This window comes from Sylvia atricapilla, chromosome 3 (genome assembly GCF_009819655.1).
Source record: "Sylvia atricapilla isolate bSylAtr1 chromosome 3, bSylAtr1.pri, whole genome shotgun sequence".
Taxonomy (NCBI): Eukaryota; Metazoa; Chordata; class Aves; order Passeriformes; family Sylviidae; genus Sylvia; species Sylvia atricapilla.
The window spans coordinates 57,351,969-57,377,542 of record NC_089142.1 but is presented as its reverse complement, the minus strand read 5'-3'; the positions used below and the strand labels follow the sequence as shown (position 1 = coordinate 57,377,542).

The 25,574-nt window shown below is 41.9% G+C and overlaps 1 protein-coding gene across 2 annotated transcripts in view; it reads right to left on the bottom strand.

The window, feature by feature from the left end:
* The window catches only part of PPP1R14C (protein phosphatase 1 regulatory inhibitor subunit 14C), a 50,890-nt gene extending 38,352 nt beyond the window's left edge, over positions 1–12,538 (bottom strand). The window contains exon 1 of one of the 2 annotated variants that reach the window (XM_066315469.1): positions 12,183–12,538. In XM_066315469.1, coding sequence (XP_066171566.1) covers positions 12,183–12,467 — 285 coding nt within the window. In that variant the 5' untranslated portion in view covers positions 12,468–12,538. The remainder of the gene's footprint in view (positions 1–12,182) is intronic. The other variant, XM_066315468.1, reaches the window with a different exon arrangement.
* Positions 12,539–25,574: the final 13,036 nt, after the last annotated feature.

Genomic DNA, 25,574 nt, shown 5'->3' with positions numbered 1-25,574 from the left:
AACACAACTTTACACTTTCTTCTCCAATCTCTTCCCACCTGGCCCTGATAACCCAGCACTTCCCATTGGTTCAGAGGCAGTGGATATCCTTCTACTGCCTATTGCAAAGACAGTCAGAAGCAAGCTGTAGAGAGGTGTATTTGTTCTCCACTAGTAAAAGGCATGGTGTTTATGACAGCTCAGTCATAAGTTCAGTTATGACTTGCTAGGACAAGGGGGTTTTTTTAAAGTTACCATCGACTCCAACTTCTCAAGCACTTTTATTTCAGAGCAGTTCTTAAGGCAGGAGATGTGCCCTTGTGGTATACATCCTAAGAGGATAAATTACCCTAGAACCACAGGCAGTGAACATGGGGATACTGCCAGCAGGTGGGGGTGTGGGCAAGACACAAAGCAGAGCAGTTCTCTGGGATTCATGCCATTGCTACTAAATGATGAAAAACAAGCATCACATGAAATGCGAGGGCAAATGCCACGAGATTCTGAATTTTGATAACCCTCCACCTCATTGTTCCCATAACTTCAATAATTAAAGTCAATCCCCTGCTACATTGGCTGCAGCTCTATCATCTTTAGTACAACACAAAAAAAAATTCTTGGCGAGATGATGTGATTACAGGGAAAAGATTTTACAATACCAAAATACCTGTTTCTCCAAGAAGGAACTGCCAGTCATGGTAGCAGAGCACACCAGGCACTCTGTTTGTCCACAACGATAATTTTTTAAAAATTTAAATCTCTGCTCATTATGGAAAGAACCTTGCACTCTGCAACTTCAGCATCACTAGTAAGCACAGAGAAGGAACTGATACCTAGTCACAGATTTCATTTAATTTTCTTCAGTACTAACACTGCTATTTTGCTGTTTTCATAACTGAACTGTCAAAACAACTTCAACTTATCCAAATATATCTAGAACATGCTGGTCAAGGAATTGTTGTCTAATTTGTGCATCTCTACAGAAGTCTCAAGGAATCACTAGAGTGTGAAATTGCTAAATGAAGAAGAGGCACTGATCACAGACTACACTGAGCAGAGGAAGAAATGCATTCAACACTTCCTAACCATACCATAACACGGATTCAATCTCAACAAGACATTTGTTAAAAAAATCAAGCGCTGTCTCCAAAACAAATGCCTTGTGTTCTCTATACAAATATAGGACGTGCTAAGTCTATGCCTGGATGTCACTTCTGCTAAACAGAACACTCCAAAGCAGACAGGAAGGATACATCAGGGTTTTTGTCATCATCCACTTTCACATCAAGCAGAATTAGTTTGGTATTAGCAAATACACATTGTACACCAAATCACTGTTACCTAGTCACTCTTGAAAGGCACAGAGCTTAAGCCACCAGACTTAAATGTTGCTTGACAACTGTGCAAGTGGAATGACTTTCCCCTGTAGTCACAGGACATACCTATCTTCTGCAATTCACAAGAGCAGGTCACTCTCCATCTCCAAGCAACACAGGTGCAGCTGACTGCTTCCCTGCAATTTGTACGTAATTCTGCCTACAGCAAGAATGCAGTAACAACCAGGACCACACCACACTAGGTCAAATTTGACAGAGTGTTTGCTTTTTCCTAAGAGAGAAGATGGAAAAAAACCCTAAGGAATACATACTCCATGAAAAAATTTTGATCAATCATGATCAACACGAGGTCCTTTGCAGTCTGAGAATTTAGGCTAAACAGCAGTGCAATTAAGTAGGTTTGCCTCTTGGGGCACTTCAAGGATTAATTACTCCATCAGATTGTTTGAAAAGAACACAAGGAAAGAGCACGTGATATAATGAGGCCTCTAAATGGCTCTCCTCATCTCAGTTTCAGCAGCCCTAAAAAACAACCTGTTAGTCTCCAGTATTGATTTTCTTTACACTGAGAAGCTGCGTGTAAATTGACTTCTGCAATAAAAGTCATAGAGTATAGGTACATCAAGCATCTGACACACTCAGTCTTCTCACATTTTTGTCTTAGCAGCCAATTAAAGAGCTACTGGTTGGAACAGGAGACAGTTTTCAATCATTATTATATCTTTAACCAGAAGTATTAGTTAAGTCCTTTAAGATTTAACATGAGAGACAATAAGTATTTTCTGGAGCAGAGCAGGGAATGTTTCATTCAGTGGTATCAAAACAAGTGCACTCACATCCTGCAGAATCTAGAAGCAAGGTAACCTTTTTGAAGAAATTTAGTAGGCAAGAGATACGAGAGTTTCTCAGGGTTTGTAACAAGTCATTCTTGCAAGTGGTGCCTGGGCATAGCAGTGTGCTCTACAGAGTGACAACTCTCCCTCCCCCCATATACTCATTCGGAGCAGCAGGCAGGCCAGCGACTGGCAGTCAACAATGCATTTTGGCTCTGGTCCACTGGTGTCAAGAAATATCAGCAGGAGTTCTAACATGCTTTAAAGCAGACACTCCTCTTCCCTGGGGGCCAGAGACACCACTTGGCTACACAGGCAAGTAAGTCCCTGAACTGAAAAACGTGCAAAAGTGCCTGAGGGATCTTCAAAATGAATTCACAAACAACTCCAGATACAGGAGGTGGCATAACCTGCTGTGACTATCCCACCAAGGATGACAAAAAAAGAAAGGAGCTGAAGACTGTACAGGACCCCTGTTTGATTCCAATGCTTCTTCTCACTGTCAGATTCCCAGAAAAGTATTCTGGCACATAGTCCTGCCCCCTTCCACCTGCTACACTAAATGCACTGCAAACTACTAACCAAGGGTAAGAGCTAACAATTCTAATACTAAATGTAGTCACTACATATTTTAAGGTGAAATCTGACAAGAACTTAAAAAAAATGAAGATGAAAAAGTGTTCTGAGACGTACTGGGAAAACAAAAAAGGAGAAATCATGTTTAGGTGTCATTTTTTACAGAACTAGTCCTGGAAGCCTCTGTTGTCCCCAGAGATTGTCTAGAGACAAAACAGTCTCTAGATTACACAGCAAAGACTGATATCTTGCTTCCTCATATTCCATGGTTATCACAATTACTTCACAACACTAAAGCAAATCTTCTGCCTAAGAGTTTGGGTTTAATAAACAAAAAGTAGTTGGCTAACTACAAGCAAGTTGATTAAATCTTTATCTAAGCAGACTAGGCGGTACTGCAGTAACAGCTGAAGTTAGAGTTGGAATGTTTCTGGCTGTCAGTGAGCTAGTTACCACCAGCACTCCTTCTCCTCACCAGTTTCTGCACTCAGAAAGGATTCTGTTTTCAACATCAACATATTCCAAATTCTAGGGAGCTTTCTTAACGTTCGAAGAAAGAAGACTAAGCAGTTTTACCTCAACACACAGCTGAAACAGGAATACAAAATTTGACTATAAACCTAAAATGGCATGATTATTACCAGCATAAAAAAAACCAAAAAAGACACAATAGTTTATTCCACAACATTTGGGACTCTTTTCTGACAAAAAAAATGCACTACATGCTTCAGGTACTATCTTTTACAATGCAAAGCAACCAACTGTAAAGGCTCAGGGCATTCTTTGTGTTTAAAGTAGAGTTAATCCTAGAGTTAATTTAGATATCTACTTCAAAAAAGTTATCATTTAAGTGCTAAAATAAGTTAAGATCTTATGCCACTAACATATTTTCTAAGGAGTGCTAAATGAATTCCATGAAATATTAGTAAGCATACTTCTCCCAGAGTCTGCAGACATACACAAAATACAGATTTTGTTATAAAGTAATAAGTGACCTATAGGAAAATCACTGTCTTCTGCCCCTCAGCTGTGGTCATCACTTGAGTCTGATGATGCTCAGAGTAAGAACAGGCTGTAAAGCACATTTACAATCTGTTTAAACTTCACCCCAGAGTGAAAGTTCAAGCAAGCTCATTCCAAGCAAGTACTGGTCTTTTGTTTACATCTTTCTATATTTTATGGAAGGAATGGGAAAGATCCTAGTGTCTAAAGAGTTTAAAAGTCATATTTAAATACATGAAATAATGTGGAAAGAAACATCATATAACTGACTTACTGCATTAAAAAGTTATATCAAATGCAAAGAGCTTATCTGCAAATAACAAGGCAGACCACGTGACCTAGGAGATCCTTCCCAGTTCTGTGTTCTGGAAGGTAATCCTATTAAGACAGTCTAGTAAGAGGATTTTCATTAGGCATTGATTGTGCCATCATTTGCACTTATGAAGTCCAACACAGAGGACTGAAGTGTGTGATCCTCATGTTGGCAGCACATCTATGATGGTGAACTCTTCTGAGTCACCACTAGAAGGGTCACCTCTACACTAGCACCACTACACACAACTAGCCATTCACTTACTTACCATTAGGCCTTTTAATTTTCATACAATATCCTCTATATTACCTTTGCTTTACAGGCTGAACAGTATTACACTGAATTAACCATCTACAAGTGTTCTAATAATTAAAGACCTATAGTAACATGTTACAATTGTTCTCTATATTTAGATCCACTAGATCTATGCTACTGATAAATATTACATGGATTGAAAATATACAACATGCCTTCTGGGGCTGCGATCTGTGTGTTCCCTGAAAATAGTTTAAGATGTCATGCTGAACTGGTTCCTAGAACAGATACCATGCTTCCAGGGTGGGAGGGAGTGGTGGAGCGTGGAGGGGAGGTAACAGTACTGCTAATGAAATGCGATCTTCAGAATTAAATACTTATCACTTCAAAGAAGATTTGATTTGTTTCAGTGTGTAACTCTGCCCAAACAATTCCTTGTTCCAAGAGGATCTTTAACAGGCTAAATTTATTCTTTCCTTTGAAATGCAGTTGTACTGCTGCTGTATGGACTGCATACAATTAAGATTTTATACTCCTTCTCCAGCATTAATAAGTTCTAGAAATCTTGACTTCCATAATTCCACGTGCCACATGGGAGAACAGCAAAAGAAGCTGCTAATATTTTACAACAGGCAGCCAAAAGTTGTGGTGACAAAGATGGATGGTCATGTCTAACCTACTCAATTTGTGCTGTCAAATAGAAGTTTCTGGAGTTAGATGTAAGGCAGGGAAAAATGAGAACTTGGCTTTTGAATACTGCAGGCTAGACTGGAAGAATGGATTAATATTGCTGCTGCTGTTATATCACCTGTAGTGACAAGAGACAAGGGGACCATAACTCAGACTTGAATCAGGTTAGAGATGGGATAGCTTTTTTTTTCCCCCATTGGTATCTCCCTCACTGTCAGAATATTATGTAAAGTATGTACACATTATATACAGCAGTGTGCTCTACAAACCACATAGGGTTTTTTGGCTGGGTTTTAAGTCCCCTTACAGTGTTTTTAAAGTGGCTCATAACCTGTTCTAAAGAGAGAATTATGAGAATGCAACCAGGAGCTCAGCCAGTCTTTGCAAGGTATGAATCAAAAGAGAATGAGTTTAGGGAGGTCATGAGAATAAACTATCACACTACTTGTTCTAGCTGAAGTAGGACTTAATTTCACATCTTTTTATTTAGATACAAGACCTATTTAGAAATATTCCCTATGCCTTATAACAGGAGTCAGACATGCCATGAAATAGATATTTTCTGCATTTAAACAGGGTTATTTTTGTTTCAGGCACTTGTTTTGTCATCACAGGTTAGATCAGCTAAAATAAAGCACAGAGAATAAGGAGAGAGATCCCACTTTGTCATAACACAGGGTTACACGGCATCAACAGTGCTCAAGTCAGCCCAGCACCTTCAACAAAGTGCAATATGACCTGATCTCAGCCATCTGTGGATGGATCATCCATGTTGTAGCTTAATTGTTCTACAAGTACAGACACATCCATGCTACACTCAAGTCCAAAAGCAATACAATGAATTTTTGTGATAAACCTGAATGGTAAAAATGGGTAGACTAATGACCAGCTCCCCCTCTTCCCCTTCAGCTGTACTTTCACTGCATGATTTATAACAGAATTTACCATTTACTTTTTTATCCACAATTTTTCCATTGTATCCACATTCTCCCAACCTCCTCCTCTTCTTTGTTACACTGGATAATCAAGGACCAGCTCTATGTAAAACAATTTGCCTAAAGACACAAGAGTCTTTGTAGCCACAAAGATTGGAAGCTACAGTTAGTAAGAAGTACAATTATAAAATCTGAAGTGATGTAAGCAATAAATTTATTCACCTTGTTATAAAACCACCACACCTACAGCTTCAGCAAAGAGACCAGTTGAATCTTGAACAGAGAGGAAAAGAACAAAAAAATTGCTACGGAATAGCTGCTGAAAGATAATTTGTGTTGTGAAGCTTTAAACTGGAAGTCAAGAATATTGCTGCTGATTCAGATAAAACAATGAACCACGACCAGTGCAGAAATGATGTCTTGACTAAACAAAATTAAATAGTAGAAGAATAATTTTCTTGGAATCATAAAATCATAGAAAGGTTTGGGTTGGAAGGAGTCTTAAAGTTCATCTAGTTCCAATCTCCCTGCCATGGGCAGGGACACCTTTCACTAGGCCAGCCACATCCAACTTCAGCTTAAACACTTCAAGGGATAAGAAGTTCACAACTTCTCTAGGCAACCTGTTCTAGTGCCTCACCACCACCACAGTAAGAATTTCCTCCTAATACCTCATCTAAGCCTGCCCTCTGTCAGTTTAAGGCAATTACTCCTTGTCCTCTCACTGCATGCCCCTCTCTAGCTGTCTTGAAGGCCCCCTCTATGTCTCCCTGAAGCCTTCTCTTTTCCAGACTGAAAAATCCCAAATCTTGGCCATCACAGGAGAGGTGCTCCATCCTCCAATTATATTTGAGGCTCTCCTCTAGACTTGTTCCAACAGGTTCACCTCCTCTTTATGCCAGGAGCCCCAGAGCTGGTTGCAGTACTCCAGGTGGGGTCTCACAAGAGTGAAGTAAATGCTGGAGAACTGTCTCCCTTGACCTGCTGGCCACGCTGCTTTCCATGTGGTCCAGGATACAATTGGCTTTCAGGGCTGCAAGAGCACACAGCCAGCTCACGTTGAGGCTCTTGTCAACCAACACCCTCAAGTTTTCTGCTCAGGGTTGCTTGCAATCCATTCTCCATCCCACTTGTATTTGTGGTTAGGAGCACCTGGACCCATGTGCAGAACCTTGCACTCGACTGTGATGAACTTTCCTCCTTGATTTCCTCTGCATTGTTGTACACATTTTGCATGCAAAAAGGCGGAAAGTTAAGCAGCAGCTGAACAAGTGGTACATTTCCTACTAGAGTAGGGTCTTTAGAACTTAAGACAAGATTTAAGAAGTTCATTTAGAAACATAAGGCTCTGGCTTTATCACCATCAGGTGCTTGCTACCCTCACAGATCCTTAAGCCAAGTCCTCTGAAAAGAACTGCATGCATTTTTCAAGCAACCCTTCAACTGACACAAGTACGTTGTACAGTATCCTTGCACACAATGAGGACACCAAAGTTCGTGCTGTACAACATGGAGACCTGTAAGAGCTGTCCAAAATAAATAATCCAAATAAATTTCTAAGCAAGTTGATGAACCTACAAGTACTTTACTCTAATGCAGCTAAACTGTAACACTCAATCTCCCAAAAAATTAAAGAAATCTTAATATGCCTCCTACTAACCTGCATCTTTTCAAAGAAGTGACACTCTCTGTAGTTCCTAGATCCTTCTGAGCCTCTTTCCATTTCTAATCCATTGAGGAAGGAATCCACATGCAATTACCATTTCAGACATTTTAGTCCAAGTTAGAAGAAGCCTATTCAAAGAGTGAGACTTCGTTTCTGCAGTGTTTTATTTGGTGGATTTTCTTACCGAATGCCTTTCTGAGAAATGAGTCATGAATTTCAAACATTATCTCACTAGAGCCTGAGGCATCAGTAATACCTGATCATGCCATCAGATCCACATCACCACATGGCAGCCTTAGCAGCATGCTGACCAGAACTGTTTTGGAAAAGACAGAGTGTGTGAATCCATGCCGGACTGAGTTAAACTGTTCCCTTCCCTCCCATACTCCACTGCCAACATGAAAACCCTTACCCATTTCAGTGCTTCATGCCACTCTTTTCACTGCAGTATCTCTACCAGAAGACTGAAGAAAATCTAACACATAACAATCCTCAGTTTGACATGGATTTGTACTTTGAAAGGAAATGCCTGAAGGGCCTTTATAGGCAGCTCTTCCAACTGTATTTTAAACACAATCTCAGGGTATTTCCATTCCTGGAATGAAAAAATAATTAGCTTGGACACAACACTCTGGTACTTCCAGACCAACCTCATATTCCCTGTCAAGCACTGACTTCTATACAACACTAGACATACTCTAATAAAATAGGTGATTACTCAGCTAAGTTCAGCAGTATCCCAGAAGGCAAGTCTTGTATACAGCCTTTAAAGTGCAAAATCTAGGGGCTCATTTGATTTGCACATGCAAATCTCTACATTAAAAAATATTCAGCAACAAACGTATAGCACAAGCAAAAATCTTTCTTCATTATTGTGCAAAAATCCGTGTGCCATTTAAAGCAGAGGCTATAATTCTACGTAGGCAGGACCTCAGAGCATAGAAACTCACCTGCAAAACTGAATGGTTTCTGGGGACAAATCCAGTGGTCTCTTTTTTTCATATACAAAGTCATACAGGTTTGGCAGGTGCACACAACATAGATCATCCATCTGGAAAACTAATCTGTCACCACTTTTATGCTGAACTATAAGTTGCAAACCATCAGGGAATGAATACTGATGATGTAAGTTGTTCTGTGCAGCATTATTTTGCAATTCTTAACGAATAATGGACAGCCCAAAACACAAAGCATCTGTGGAGAAACTATTTTTAGTACCAAGATACCTAATAAAGGTCAACACTGAAGCCAGTTCAAGTCGTACAAATAAGGCATTGCATTTTCAATACACTGGTCTGCAATTATAACCTCAGTTTCAGCATTCACAGAAACCAGAACAAACAGGTTATAAAATCTCTTTTTTTTTTTTTTTATGAAGGGGTCCCAGGAGCAAACAACCAGACCAACACTCACCTGAGGCACCTGACCTGAGTACATCAGCCTGACAGGTTCTGGTGCCAAACAAACCCTGCTTAAGTCTCTCCGGTTCTATTAAAGCTTTCTACCTTGATAACCTTTACCATTCAGGTAAAGGGTCTTTTATCCCTAAAGTCTGCATCATGTGGAAGTAACCTTTCTAAAGCTAATCTCTGTGTCATATAACTGAGGTCTTCATTAAAAATAGTCTCCAACAGCTCCTTCGAAGTCACACCCCCTATACCATTCTATTTCTTGGAATCCAATTTCTAAAACCAAAAATGTACCAGTAAAGACAAGACACACTAGAAAAAGAACACAAACAAATCTGCCTCTTTATTTCCCAACCTCAGCTCTTAAACTTTGTCACCATGCCAAGACACGCTTATAGCTGACTTAACTTGCAAGTACTTGAGAGACTGTGAGTACCTGTTTAGTTTTGAATAAAGGGAGTCTTTCTGAAAGTATCCACTTACTGGTGAATCTCATCATAGTAGCAAACATTATTTAAACGGAAAACACTGAGCAGGGACTACATTTATGCAGTCCCACCAAGAGATACGGAAGTCTTCTTACAGACTTTCAGTGCATCATACTGCAAGCACCCTCCACTTATTTCTGCTCTTCCCAGAAATGAAGTGCATGGCTCCTTAGAAAGAGACCTCTGAATCAGAATAGCAGTAAAACACTGACATTGGTTAACTCTTCCAGGATTAAAAATTCAGTGGCTATTTCTGACAACCTGGAAGATTTTAGATCATTACAGAACTTAAATGTCACTGCACTGGGAAGCTATTGTAGATCTTCCACAGAAATTGAAGTGAGCAATTCCCAACCCCCTCCCAACCTGCCCTCAGACAGGGTTATTAACTGTCTGCATAGGTGATTAAATTTCAGCCTGAGAGCTACATCTCTAAGCCTAGGAGTAATTCAAGCAGATTCAAGCAAAGCATCTTGCATTAAATTGCTATTGTCTTTAATCACTACACTCATCATACATCTAAAATATTATTCTGATAGCATATTAATAGCTTGACCTTTTCACCACCATCATTTGTGCTGACTCTGGATAGGGTTCACGCATAATAGCAAAGCAGAGCAGAAGATGACTTAAATATTTTGCCCTTGGCCTGCAAATCTAAAAACATTTTGTTATGTTAAACCACTTTTCCCCCTAAAAGTCACCTCAGAAAACAAATCATCAAACAAGTTACTTTTATGCAGCTACATATGGCCTCCACTTTAATGGAGACCCTCTAAAGCAGATCTCCTTACACTTTAGTTGGAAGCAACAACTATAACAAGGAAAAGAATGAACAATTTTCCTCCACGAAGCCTGTGATTTGAACATTGTGAAGAGCAGCAACAATTCCACTGGGTTTTGCTTTGGTCCTGTATACCACATCCTTTCTTATGAACAAGTTCACCTGTATGTCACAAGCACACAGCCCAAACAGGGCTGGTGCTTTGGAACGGCAAGAGTCAAACCAGTGGACAGATCCAGCAGGCCGGACACTACGTTATCAGCCTAAGCATGCACAGAATCATCAGTTCACCCAAACAACTGTGAACACTTCCTGCCTCAGAAAAATCCTCACAGCCTACAGGCTATATGGCCAAACAAGTCATGAGACTGGAGAGGCATGTCACACCAAGATGAAAACCAAGGACGGCTTATTTTTATTATTTTTAGCTGGAGCTTCCATTTGTATCTTGCTTTCCCACAGCTCATGGATGTGAACAGTTAAGGAGGTTTAACTTGACACATGCAGTTTTTATGTGTCATTTTAACAAATTTGCCAATAAATCACTTCTGAGATGCTAGGAGTTTCTTTAAATATTTGTATTATGTGTGATAATAAATAATTATCTTTTCCAGACTGAAAAATCCCAAATCTTGGCCATCACAGGAGAGGTGCTCCATCCTCCAATTATATTTGAGGCTCTCCTCTGGACTTATATTTCATCTAAATATTCCATCCAGGTTATTTACATTTTCACATCCACTCAAGACATCCAAACCTCAAAGACTGTCAAGCTCTTGTCTTCCCAGCTCCAGCATGCTCAGCAGGGAGATGTTGGCTCCTGGACATGCTAGCTGCAAAATTCTCATCTGGCTTCAACAAACCTCACTTCACAAGTCTCTAACAAAAGCGAATTAGACTACTGATGGGAAAAGTACGTGCAAACCTCAGTTTAGCCTTAACGTTTTGATCCTTTATAAGAGTAAATACCCGAGGTGAAAGGAAGATACCATCCACTGGGGATTAGAGGTCTGCATGTTTAATGAAGCTTTGACAAAACAAAGTACTGGTACTACCTTAACTTACAACATCGTTATCTCCGCAAGGAAGACAACAATTGCCATTCCTTTGAACAATCTTGAAACATCCTCCTGTTCATCGGTCCTCTACAAAAGGGAATTCATTCTGGCAACAGTCGCTCTTTACCCAAAGTAACAGAAAAACAGATTTGATACGTACAAATCAGGCGCATAGCAGCCCTCAGTGCCTTCGATTCTCATCCTAATAATCTCCGAATTCCCCACTGAGATTTCCTGACCAGCATCTCCCCCGCTCCTGTAGGTCGGGGTAACGCAAAACCACGATCCAGAGGGGATCGTACCCGCACCAGAGTCTTTTCTGTACACCAGCCGCCTCCGCACAGCCCCCGCGCAGGTCCCGCTCCCTGACGCCCGCCCAGCCCGTGGCAGGAGCCTCGGAGCCCCGGGGCGCCCTGCCCTGGAAGGCTGCAGGGACAGCGGCTCCCGGCCACCACCCCCGCGGGCGAACCTCCTGGCATTCCCGGACCCGCCGGGCTCCTCAGTCCCGGAGGAAAAGGACTCTTCACGCCAGCTCGTGCAGCAGCCACCGCCCGTCCCCAAAGGGTGGTCCCCTCCCATTCACCTCGGGAAGGCACGGGGGACACCCCTTCTATAGGGCATGGGGCACCTTTCACCATTCCCTGAGCCGGGGCACCACTGAGGCGCGGGGCAGCGGCGGGGTGGGGGCGGCGGACCGGGAATGTCATTTGGAGGTGGCGGCGACAGCGCTCCTCTGCCCACCGCCGAAATGCGACTCGGGGCAGGAGGAGGATGCCGGGGGCGAAGGAGGCAGCGGCAGGCGAGGGGACTGCGGCGACAGCAACCGCGCCGGGGACCCCGCGACCCCAGCCCCGCACCTCGCAGCCGTAGAGCTGCCCCAGCTGCTCCACGATCCACTCCTCCAGCACCAGCCGCTTCCGCAGCTCCTTCCGATCGTATTTCACCGTCACTTTCCCCTGCTGGTGGCGCCGCTGCTGGACCTGCACCACGGCCGCCGCTGCCGACACCGAGTCCTCCCGGGAAGAGCTGCCGGAGGAGCCGCCGCTCCCGCCGCCGCCGCGGGGGCTCTGGAAGAAAACGCGGTTCCCGCCGCCTCCGCCCGCTGCTGCCGCCGCCTCGCTGCCCCCGGTCGCCACCGACATGCTCCGCTCCGCCGCGGCTCCCGCCGAGCCGAAAGGCGCCCGCCGCCGCTACCGCCGGCCCGCAGCAGCCGCCGCTTCACGCGTATGCTCCGCTCCCCCGCACCTGCCGCTTAAAGCCTCGCATGGCTCGGCGGCGCAGCGGCCCCGCCGCCGGGGGTGGGCCCGGACCGGCTGGGGCGGGGACAGAGGAGGGGCTGTGTGGCGCGGCACGGCACGGCACGGCACAGCAGAGCAGCGTGGGGCGGAGTGTGGAGCGCTCGGAGAGGCCGCGGCGGAGCCTCTGGGCTGCCCCGGTGCCGGCAGCACTTTGGCGGAGGCGGAGCGGCTGTGCCCATGGCAGGGCGCTCGCTGGGTGGTTTATGACTTTTTATTTTTCTTCTATAAAGAAATCCATTATTGCCCCGTAACGGACACTACATATACATTTATATACGTTGTATACCTGCAGCACTAAAACGCTGAATGCGATCGGTTTTTTTTCTCTTCGTGATGCATGTGGGAGCGGGTGCACGTGAACCCCAACAGCAAATATTTCAAGCTATCAGCAATCAGTGTAACAGCCATGTGTAGACGGCTTTCCAAAACACCCAGGTTAGCATCTTTTTATGCTTTCAGTAGCTTCGTGTCTCCCAGGAGATACTGAGTTAAATTACTGATGGTCCATCCAGCACTCCAAAATGTGCCTATGACTGCAAGTAAGCAGCCAACATAGGACGGGTGCTGGTTACGGATGCCAGACCATCCCCATTAGCAAACAGGTTCGCCTGTGACAAGGGGCAGAAGTAAACCCCTTGCATGTGTAGATCTGGGAAGTGCGTGGTGCCCCAAGTTTGGGTATGGCTGTGGGAACCATCTCTTGTCCACATTGCCCTGGGGTTGAATGTTTTAAGTCAGCAAGGAGCAAAGGGGAAGGAGGCATGGATCGCTAGCCACATCTGCCTGGGTGTATCTGCTTCAGTCAGATCCTTGCTGCTGTTTGGCATGGCCATGTGGTAGCAGTGACATTTCAGCTGTTTCTGCTCTTGGCATGTGACACACCACTCAGAGCCTCATCAGGCTATTTAGGTAAAACACAGATTGTGTGACTAAAGGGATCATAATCTGATAAAATCTTATTACTGGTCTGAAATGCTATGATAGCTTTTAGATTTCCATCTAAAAAAGCACTAGTTTTTCAAAGCAAAGCATATGGAGTTAAGCTCCTTATCAGTGTGTATGGACCGCATGATTTTCAGAGATACTGAGCAATTGCAACTAGGTACCAAGTGTAGATCACACTTGAAGCTTGGGCTGCAAGCAGAGCTTGAGAAAAAGTCAAATCCCACAAATATGAGTTTATGCAAGAAGTCTACCCTATTCACAGGGCAGCCATTACACAGCTGAATATGAACTTCCAGCTGGGTAGTGCTGCCTGCCTGGCTTTTGTAACTCTAGGCTTGTGTAAATGCAGTAGAAAAAAAACTATCATCAACAACTTGCTCTTAGAGAAACCAGAAAGAATACAAAAGAGTTTTTGAAAGAGGGGTGTGGCTGTTTTTTAAACTTTTGTGTTTAGAGTGGCCTCTAATTTGGGTCTTCAGCTCTGCATGTCACGTTGGAACTCTGGCACTGAAGTACTTAGCCACAAAACTTGAAACTTTCCTGTTCAGAGCAGGAACATTTTCATCTTTATAGACTGGTTGATGTTTACAGTTGCTGAGAAAAAAGAAAAACCAAACTGATTAATGTGGAACAAGATCAATATTGCTTAAAAGGCTTTTTCAAGTCATACTAATCATCATACTTGGGATATATTCTATGCAATATAAAGTAGGAGTACTCAAACTTTCAGCATAATAGGAGCCAAAAGAACACTGAGGTGTGTTGCATGCTGGATCTAAGCTGACTAGAAAATACTGAGCTTTTTATTCTCTGCTGCTAAAATACTTTCTTTGAGTGTGAGAATCCAGAAGGTCTCAGCTGAAGGACTTTTCTGATACTATCAATAACATGATATTGTAATCACTGCAGACATTTAAAACCTGGTACCCGCTATTCAAATGACAGTTCCACAACTCTCTGAAAGTAGAAAATGAGATTCTGGTGATTAAAAAGCATGTCTTTAGAGGTTATCATCTCAAAGTTACAATTCTAACATAATGCATAGTGCTTGGTAAATGTGGGTGGATGAGAAACTGGTAGAACTGCCAGCATTGTTTTATGTGCCATTGGTTTTTCATTCAGTTTTTAAAGCGGGTGCATTCCTCAGGAAGCCAGACAAAAAGCTGCTGCCAAGAATATTTTCTGCAATGATTTTTGCTTCATTTGAAATAAAGAACTAGTTGTTTAAAAGTCAAAGTTGAGGAAAAACGTTTAGATCTGCTAATATCCTGGGAATGAGCAATGCAGTCCAGTGTGGGCACAATCTCCACTCCTGAGTGGCTGGAGGCATATGAGAGCATTTCTTGGAGAGAGGTTTCCTCACAAATACTTCCCCATACCACAACAGAACCATTAATGGTTACACCCATAACAAAGACAAGCGTTATGTAGCAGACATATCTTTCCCAAAAAAAAGACAATCCTTCCCAAAACTTCAACCTTAGTTTTAGACCTACCTTAACAAATTAATTCAGGGCATAAGAGATTAGGTTTCATAGGCAAGGTTCTTTCAGCAGCTGAATCAAAATCACAGTGCAGCATTTAATCTAAAGCTAATGGTTGATCAATAAAGCCAAAGGGGAGATAAAACACTACACCTCAGAAATATTGTCCTCTTTCAGCATGATCATGTCTAGATCTCTCTCTGCAAGAGCATTGTATCAGGTGACAGGATAAGTAAAGAACAGACAACATGAAATAGGAAACACCAAAGGCAGAGGAACCCTTGCAAAACCTGTACTTCCTGCTGTTTCTTTCCCAAAGAGTGCATGTGGGAATCTGTTGTGATTGTAAGCAACATGAAGTTGTATCCACTTCCCATGTACATATCGTACAGTCCTAATCTGGTTTCCAGTCAAAGAAAATAATACAGAACATACAGACTAATTTTTCAGGAGGCTTAGACAATGACCCTTGGGGATTCAAGGCCCTTTAATTGCCTTTTCACATTTAGTAACCATGTATGACAGCACATGAATCCTCTTTCTAAACAGTTGATACTTCCCATCAGTGCTGGCCACAAATGTCAGCATAGACTCATATCTGTGGCTAAGAGGTTCTTTTACAGGCAACATTGCTATTTAGGAAATGAACTTTAGATTTGTTATTTCCAGTGACAGTCTGAATACCCATTTTCTTACGCTGTCAAATACTACAATGGCCAAAACCAAGACCTCTCCACAGGTTGTCCTTTCTCAGACGCTGCTTGAAGGAAGCACTTCTGCAGCTTATGTCTTCTCTATGGCTTTCCGTTGTTTCACGGCAACTTCTCTTATGTTTTTCCATATTTTTTTTTTCTGAACAACTTTGGAAATAATAGTTGCTGGACTCTGAAATAAACCAGTTTGTGTCATGAGATTTCATTTTCTTGAACATTTGTTACTTTCCTGAGGCATTTGTCTTTCAGGGATTCATGTGAGTTTCGTTCTGGTGATTTCTACCTCACATATGTTCATGAAGAAACTAAGAGCTGAGTGGAAGACTCGTAGCTGGAGATTTTCAGCAACCCACAGTTGTTTAAAACTGCAAAGTACACACCAGTTGGTGATTTTATTTTCTTATTGAAATGCACATTTGCTTTTACATGTTCTCAGAATCATAGGAGTCATTCCGTGATTGTATTCCTTTGCTTGTTAACAAAATGCTCAACTTAAGAGTTGCCAGGAAATCTCCTAGGTGTTTAATGATAGATGATAGACTCCATTATTTTTGCAAGGCCAGACAGTCTTTGCCTACTGGCTAGCCCTGCCTTTCAAAAGCTCTGTGTGGCATCTTGAGCTGTGAGACTTCGCTCCAGGCTCACCGGTGAGATTCATTGTTGCAGGGCTTCTCTTTTGCATGATTATTGGAAACTTCCATCAACCAGGTAGTCTGTCTTGTGCCTGGTGACGGCATCTGAGGAGTCTGAAGACACCATCCTGAGTTAATTGGTGTTATTTCAGCGTAAGAAAAGTGTTTCATCTGTGATGAGCCTTCATCCCATTCAGCTCAGAGGATGTCTCACCTCTATGGTGTGGGTGCTGGGGTCATGATTGAGCATTGCCTTGCCTGGATCAGTGTTCCCATCCTCCTCATCAGTAAGCCAAAGCACTTCAGGGGGGATACTGCCATACTTCATAAACCACAGCAGAACTAAGTTGTGCTTTCATCACAGCAGTACCCCATGTGTGTCAGACCATGTATAAGTGTCATCTTTGAATCTCCTATCTGAATGTAGCTTGGGGCTATGAGCTGTTAATGGGCTCTGTGTCTCTAAGTGATTTCCTACTTTGCATGTCCTAATTAATGCCCCTCCCTCTGACTGATAACTTTCTTGTCTTTCCAGATATATTGCAATTTTGTTTTCATTTATAATTGCTTTTCATCTGTTTGTAATATTGATGTTCCATACTCCAAAGACTGTGTTTGTGTCAATCTATCACTCTCAAAAATGCTGACTATTTGTTCTTGCAGTCATCCTTTTGATGCTGCAATCCCCTACTTTTTTGGTTTGTTTTGCCTTTATTACAAAGCTCATCACAGTTTGGCTCATACAAATGGGCTGTTCTGTCCTTTGTTCTTCCTTGTGAAGAGAATAGTGGCTCATTGCTCAACCTGCTGCTGTTTTAGCTGTGGTCAAACCGGTAACTCTAATAATACAAGTCAAATAAAATAATGCCACGAAACAAATATTTGTTATATTGAAGTGTTTGCTCGGTCCCTTTGCTTATAATATTATCTGTTTGTAGCTTGAGATTGTGATAATGAAACTTTGGAAGATTTGGATTTCGGGAGGAGAGTGATACGCTTAAGTTATACTGGCCAAGATACACTCAAGTGCTACATGAGAGAAAAAATAGAGGGAAAATTAATTTCTACACATGCAGTCATTATTTCCTATAAAATGTTCACAATGACAATTTCTTCCTGTCTAAGAGCAGAGATCCAAGCACGGAATGTGACTGGAGTCTCACTTCTTCCCTGCGCCAGTAGTGGCTGGACACCACAGTGCCCTGAATCTGCCGGTGGTGGCCATATCTCTGTGGTGGAATTCCTCCAAACTGTGTAGTGTAGGACCACATGGTACACTTCTGTAGCTGCTCCCAGACAAGAAGGCTCATTAGGACCCCTCTATATCAGCTGTCCAGAGGAGCAGTCTCTGCTTCCCCCAATTCTGCCCAGCCCAGCCAATGTCCCTTTCAGGCAGAAACCTGCCCTTCAGGCTGCCTGTATTGGCAGTTTACATGGGATCCAGGACGTTCGGCTCTGCCTCTCCCAGCTGCTTTAGCAGCAACAGTGGTGGGAAAGGACGCAGGAGATCTCTGTGGAAGGGCTCCAGTGTGCAAAGGCAGGCAGCCTGAGTGCACACTGTTGTGTCTCAGAAAGCAGTCAGAAATTCAGAGAGCTCTCAAGAGGTACAACACCTCCGAGCATCTCTGGTGCCTGCTGTTCAGACGTGTTAGGATGCACAGACTGTGCTGTCATGGCACTTTGTGTGGAGAATAGGTAGCAACTAAAGAAGTGGGTAACCTCTGTTTACTTGCACTTGCCCTCAATAACATCAGCAATTCCTGGTACAAATAGCCTATGATTGTTCACCTGAGCACTACCATCCGAGCTGTCACTTTTATTTAGAAGGATGTGACAGCCATCCTTTTTTCTGGAAGGGATTAATGGGGAGGTAGGGAATCAATAAAGGCAAAGATTTGAAAAAAAAAGCCAACAGCAAAACAAACCAGGAAGCAGGGCTGGACAATTAACATCCCACAGCCTCTAGTAATATTGATTGTTGTTTTGCCCTTGAATCCCACTCTGCTTACACAGAAGTATTAACCCTTTGATGAAATGCAAAGAGAGAAAATGAATGAAAGTATTTGTACTAGTTCATAAAAAGAGATAAACAAAAAATACTAAAAGATATTATGGGTTAGAGAGCAAGACATTATTATCTAGATTGATAATTGTCAGGATCAGTCATCTCCCAGACTGGTACCTGTCACCTCCGCTACACACTCCATTTCACTTGCCCTCAAGAAATAATGAAGAATGATAATATATTATTCTGCATAACTTGACCAGCCTGTAAAGGAGAGACATAATGTGATTTACCCGTTTTGCTTGGCAATTAGTGGTGAGTGATGGAATTTAGGTGCTTGAATCTGGGAAGAAAAAAAAACTTGGACTGAATGTAATGACTTAAAAATTTTGATACCAATAGTTCTGCTTTCCTTCAGGTCCTCTCACCCCTGCTTCTTAATGCATTCTACAGAAGAATGTATGCAGAGTGAGCCCAAGATTGTCTGAAAACTGGCAGCTAAAACCTGGCTGTTCTTGATTGTTGTACAAGATAGACATGCTAAACTTCCCAAGCCCTTAGTTACCTCCTTTGGGAAAGCAGGAACCCGCTGAGCTGTTTAGCATAGAAAGAGCCTGTGCCCTCTCTGGCTATAAGAAGTGATGCCAAGAGCACATTAAAAACATGAAGTAATGGATGCCATCCCAGTGTGCACTTGTTCAAGCTAAATGCCATTTTGAAGGAGGAGGCATAAACAGTCAAGAAGGCTTGCTGGTGAAAGCTATCAGCTAGGGTTTGAATAGAGAACAAAACAAGGAGCAGAAATAGAACAATACTACTTAGGAGCCTTTCTGGAAGATTTTAAGATGAGTGCTAAACACACTTTTCAAGTTGTTGGGTAGTCCAAGATGCCACTCAGAATCTCGTAAATGAAGAACATGGAGGGCACAGGATTGAGGACAGGAGATCAGCAATATGTAGAACTGCAACAAAACCAGTTCATCGGTTTTATATTTATATTACAGGATGCAATTCAATAAAAGGAATGTAAACACTACATATTCATCTGGAGTAGTCAGCTACACAAATACACTATTGGAAAATGTGATTTCAACAGCAGTTCTACCAACAAGGACAAACAAGGGATCTGAACTGCAGGCTGAACAGGAGTCAAAAACATTGTGTGCTGAAAAAGCTACATTGCAGTGGATTGTATAAAGAGCTATGTCATGCATATGAGACATGAGGTAACTTTACTATGCAAGATTCTGTAGGTAAGAGCTCTTAATTCTCACATGCAAGACTCCAGAAGAGATTGGACCAATTTGGTAGAAATTGAAGAGAAGCAACTGGAATGATTGGACATCTAAAAGACATACCTCATCTTTTATATCCTACAAGGAAATACTAAAGGAAACAAATATTTTGTTTATAAAATGCAGATGTGTCGATAAAGCTAGGGGAAATAATGTGCTCTGGATTTCATGTGGTGAGTGCAGGGAATAATGAGCCTAAACTGAAGCAAAGGAGATTTTGATTAAATATGAAAAATATGTTGAAAAATTTCAAACAGTAGGGATAGAGAAATGACAAAATATGCTGCCTAGGGAGACTGTGTAATCCATGTTTTCAGAGGTTTTTCCAAAAGAGAAAGGCAAATATTTATTGTTTACTTATTTCTCTACAGAGAGAGTTTATCCAGCCTGAAGGTAACGAGATGAACCAGGAGCATCTCAGGCTATCCCCTTAAGCTCTCGAGGGTCAGGGGAAGGCTCAAGCACTGATACCCAGCTATTCACTAAGCCACCAGGGTTGTCCCCATTAGAGTCAGCCCTGGCCTGGTCACTGACCTGAGGAAATAATCTCCAAAGACTGTCCCCAACATCCACTATGGACATGGCTTTCATACATGGCGGGGAAAGTATTTCTCTTCACCATGGTATTTACCCTCAGGGAGAAAGAAGAGGTCATGACCCCATTTCTTGTAAGGACAAGCCTAAAAGTGCCCTCCAGTCCTAATTTCTCTGGGTATTTCTGTGCCAAGCTATTTTTAACAAGGACAATCCAAAAGCCTTCTCCAAATATGTGCAATTTAAATGAATAAGCTTTTATGTGCACAACAACAAGCTCTGGGGCATTCATGCAATTTTGCTGCACTTAGTAGCTCTGTATAAACAACATAGGAAAAAAAAATCTATGTGCATGCATAAGATGTTCATAAATACAAAATAGTTATAATAATTCATTGCAGTATTACCAAGACGCAAGTCTCATTATCCTAAATACTTTAACAAACCTATAGCTAGAGACACTCCCTGTCCCAAACACTGCCCAGGTTAAAAAATCATGGTCACGTAAGAATATTTTCTTAAGTGAAAAAATAAGATTGAAGTAATTTTTAGTATAAGGCACAATTTAGCATTTCCTCCCCCACTGAGGCTTAAGTCATTTTCCAGGAAGTTCAGCTAGTAAGCTTTATAAAATGACATGACTGCTCCAAAACTTCCTTTTCTTGTACAAATATACATATTTGTTAATCTCCTAAATTCCTGTCCAGATTTTCTCCATTTAACAAGCTTTAAAGGATTGGGTAGCTCAGAGATGATTTTGGGGCTTTTACCTATTTTGTCCTATATTTAACTTTCTAATTGTAATGGGAAGAGAGCGAAATGCTGTCAGGTTTCATAAAAACTAGTTGCTCTCTTTTAACTGTAGTCAACTTTCAAGCTATTTTATCATTCTGACTTTGCATGTTTCTGAGCACCACTGAGAGTCTGGGTATCAGCACTTCATAAAACTGTTTCCTAAACTGAAGTTCAGAGAAGTGTAGCAAAATGAATCCATATATTTCTCATAGTAGTGAAAACACCACCTGAAAAAAAGTCAGGGTTATTTTCTTTTCCTTTTAGACCCCCATAAGAAAAACACCACAGGCATCAGCTAGTTGGTAACCTCTTAGTGCACTGACCTGTTTGATGTTCACAGGAGGGTTAGTCAATATATTAGCCTTAGATAGGGTACCATTAGTAATTTATGCATGAATTTTTTTACATAGTTCAATCTTCGTCTACCCCTCCTGCAAATGCTCCTCCATCACACACTGCTACATAAAATGTGAGTTATGAGAAAAAAGTTATGAATTCTACTTAAATTTTGGTCCTATGCAGTGCAAAATGCATGTTATTGAAGTATTTTGTAGTATTTTGCACTTAAAAATGGTAGTATGTTTCTACTTTTAATACAGCATCCTAGTTAATGTTAAATTAACCATTAATCATTTAGGAGCTTTCTAATGTTTATTATTCTGATGCCCCTATTGATTCTGAAAAACTCACTAGATTGACCTCCAAAAAAACCCTTGGCATTTGAAGAAATGACATGTAGATGCATGCTAGCTTCTGTGGCTGAGCACGTTAGTAATTCATCCCTACAGAACAGACAATTAAATGTCCCTGGTATGTTGTAAATGGGAAAAGATTGCAATCTGCCATGGATCATCCTGAGAATGGGAGCTTAATGAATCAAAGAAAAACCAGTCAGAAATTGAATTTGATAAGATACACCTGCTAAGTTATGTGCTTTCTGATGATGAGGCTGTATTTAAAGCAGCTGTTCTAGAAAATGGAAGGTGAGTCTGAAAAAACTAATGAGGCAGAGCATATGAAGAAGACTGAACCAATGTTGGTTGCTGTGTGAAATGGTCCTTCAGCTCAGACATCCTGTTGTTGAATTGTCTACCTGTGACTATTTTTTGATATATAAGTGCACTTCACACTGATATTTTTTCTAGCAACAGTACATTTATCTTCATCCATCTAAATTATTCCTGCTATGATACATAGTCCAGCTCTGTAGCACTAGGAAACGAGGCAGCTATTGGTAAAGTTAATAAATCCCTTTCGACTGCCTTCCCCTTTCAGAGCTGAATCCCAAGCCTGTGGTTAGGCAGCTGGATTCTCTACACAGTACAGGAGGAAACTCAGAAAGGAAGCCACACAAACTTCTTGCTTTTGCAGAAGTTGCCCAAATTGAGTCTGAAGCAGTGAGCCTCGTTCAGAATGGCTTCCACTGATTGTGAATGAGAGCTAGGAGCAGCTTAGCACTGTGGTTGCAGCATTCTATTTAGTTTTATTGAGCTTACTGCTCACAGTCTGACCTCAGCAGAGGCTGTGGGGACTGCCCCAGCAGGCACCAGAGGAGCCTACTGGGGGAGGCACTTTTTTAGGGTGACTGAAGCAATTCTATAGTCAACTTCTCCATCTTTCTATGGGAGTCTTTTGACTATGGAGTTGCTCTTTAGGCAGTGGAAAACAAATACCTCTCCTTAGTAGTTAGTAACCCTATCACACCCTAAAAAACTTCTGCCAGCAATTATCATGAAAAATACTGTTAAATAGCCATTCTATGAGTTTTCAAGTGAAGTGTTGCATTCTTTCATGGATGGAGCCAGTGCCTCCTGCTAGGTTTTCTCAGTTCTCTTCCCTCAGGGGTCATAGGATTTGGGGCGATAGGATTTTTGCCTACTGTCTTTAGTGAAAAATAAGAAAATTAAAAAATCATAATTAGAAAGAGAGATGCTTCAATGAAAAATCACATGCATGGCTTCATCTCTAGTCTGATATACTTAATAGCAGATGCTGCACATCCCTGCATCTTTCAAAAGAAAGTGGCACAGGGCTTGTGTAAGTTAAATTTTTAGAAATCTCTTTCTAAAAAGGCAAAAATTAAAAAAAAAACAGGTAGTCCTTGTTTGCTGAAGGGAAATGGAGGAATTACTTCTGAATTTACTCTGAATTGATAGTCTTCTCTATTGCACCACGCCTGGATGGATATATTATACTGTACAATATTGTTATTTTTCTGAGATAGGGTATTAATGATGGTAATGATTTTTTTTCTTAAGCACTTCAGACATTACCACGTGTTTGTTTAATTTTTTTTTTACCTAGGTCATCTCCATCTTTCCTGTATTAGCTATGGGATTTGTTAGTCCTGAATCCTCTTGGTTCATGGATTAACATGGCATGACATGTTTCTTTTTATGTCAAAACATTTACAGTGTGCTTATAAAAATTAATAGAAGGTTTAAAATAAGCCTCTCTCACAGCATGTTTAGGTTGTTTATTTCTAATTTTCTTATGAGCACTGTCAATAAATTTAGTTCTTCTTAGCAGAGCCCTCTACATTTTTGATAAAGTCACATGAAGTTTTTTCTCCCTTACTGTTCCCATTAGCCACAACAAATCTTTCTCTTGCTGCCTGGGCATGTTCTGACTGTCATTTCAACACTGACTCATCGCTGAGAAAAGATTAAGACTTTGACTCGACAGGTTATAATCCTCTGCCTGCGCCAGGAATGCAGTGCTCTGCTATCTTACAACTGCCAGCCCGTGCCTAAGGAGGCATGATGGCTCCGTCTGATGTAATTCAGCTTGTCCTGATTGGATTGGGGGGGGGGGGGGGGAAATACACACATATCTAATTGAAGCGTGGCAATTATTTTATTGGACTACTAATGCACTTGGAAAATCTATGGTAACATTTATGAAATAAACATTTGTTCCCATGTGTAACCTGGCCCACTTCATTACATAGGATGAAGGTTAGAAACTGCATCCTGTGAAGTAGTTGGAGTTGTTCCCCATTGCTGAACAGGCAGCATTTTTCCTGTTCTTTCCAAACCATCCTTATGGTTCACAATGATCTTCTCTCTCTCTCTCTCTGCTGCTTTATTTTATTGCACAAATGCTAAGAATGGCACTTGTTCCAGAGAGTGTTACCAGAGCTTTAATAGATATTTCAGTATATTGCACACATTGAAGAAAACTCACCTTTAATAAAATGTAGCAATGCAGTTACATGCAACACAGCTCATGAATTTTCTTATGTGCTCAGTTTCCTACCATCTGCTTTGCACACAGTACTCAGGCTTGTGGAGCAGCTTCCAGGATTTTGGCATTTTTATTGCAGATGCCATGCTTCTTCCCTGTTACAATGCCAAGCTTTTCTTTAATCTGAAACGCAACATACGCAGGTTATACACTAGCTGAGAAAGATGGAACAGTGTAATTGAAGACTAATGTTTTCCATAGGAAACAGCCTGAAATGCCTGGTAGGACTACCTCATATCAAGTTGGAAGATACCCAGTCTCAATTTATATTTAATTGTCATTAATTGCCACACTGAGGTAATGTAGGCATCCAATTTAGAAAAACGACAGAAAAGTCCTGAGGATCATTATAAAAGCATAGTTTTCATTAACACATTTTGGGATTTGGAACTGTGTTTTGCTTCCCAGAGGGCACAAAGAGGGAGAAAGACAAAATGTGGATTTTGGCAGATTTATGGCACACATGTAAGAGGAGGACCCTGCGTGCTGTCAGGGAAAGGCTTCATCATCACCTCTTTGACCTGGAGGTTCATCACCTCAAGCTGGGTGTGGGGAGAATAGGGCAAAAAGTTTGAGCTAAAAACAAGTGAAAGCAAATAAAACAATCCAGGCCCTGAAATTCATTAATTATTCCAAAAGCTGTTCTGTTTATAACTGATTCCTGTTTCGTTTCTGGCAACAGCCAACAGGTCCTGCTCTCCCAGCACAGATGGAGGAAAGTTCACAGCAGAGCTGTGCAGGGGCAGGTTTGGGGCAGATCATCTCAGTCCCCTCTGTAGAGCCATGTGGCAACTTTGGGTGTGCAAACCACTTCCCTGTGATGCTAGATCCATGCCCACTGCACTCTGGCATGCCTGAAGGATGCAGGGACACAGGCAGGTCACAGCATGGCTGGCAGAAGTTTTCCCACTGCCCATTCTTTAGCTAGCCATTCTAACCCTGCTCCTTCTTTCTGTGCCCAGTGTGAAGCCTTGGGATGAAAGGCAGCCCTACCAAAGTCAACAGCAAAACTCCACCTGTGCAGGAGAAATTCAGCTGCTGCCTGGAGCTACAAAGTGGCTCTTCTGGTTCAGCCTCAGTGCCTGCAGGAAAAAGACTGAGCAAAGATGCAAATCTTTGAGATGTGTGAACCCAAACGCAACGTCAAGGTGTTCTGACACAATTTCAAGCCAAATGCATTCAAATATAGAAATCTGTGTCTCAGGCAAAGATAGCATTAAAGCCAGCAATATGTACTGCAATAGCTGCAATTCTGTCTCGTGCTTCACTGGGGACATCCTGCATGTTCGAGGCCTGGCCAGG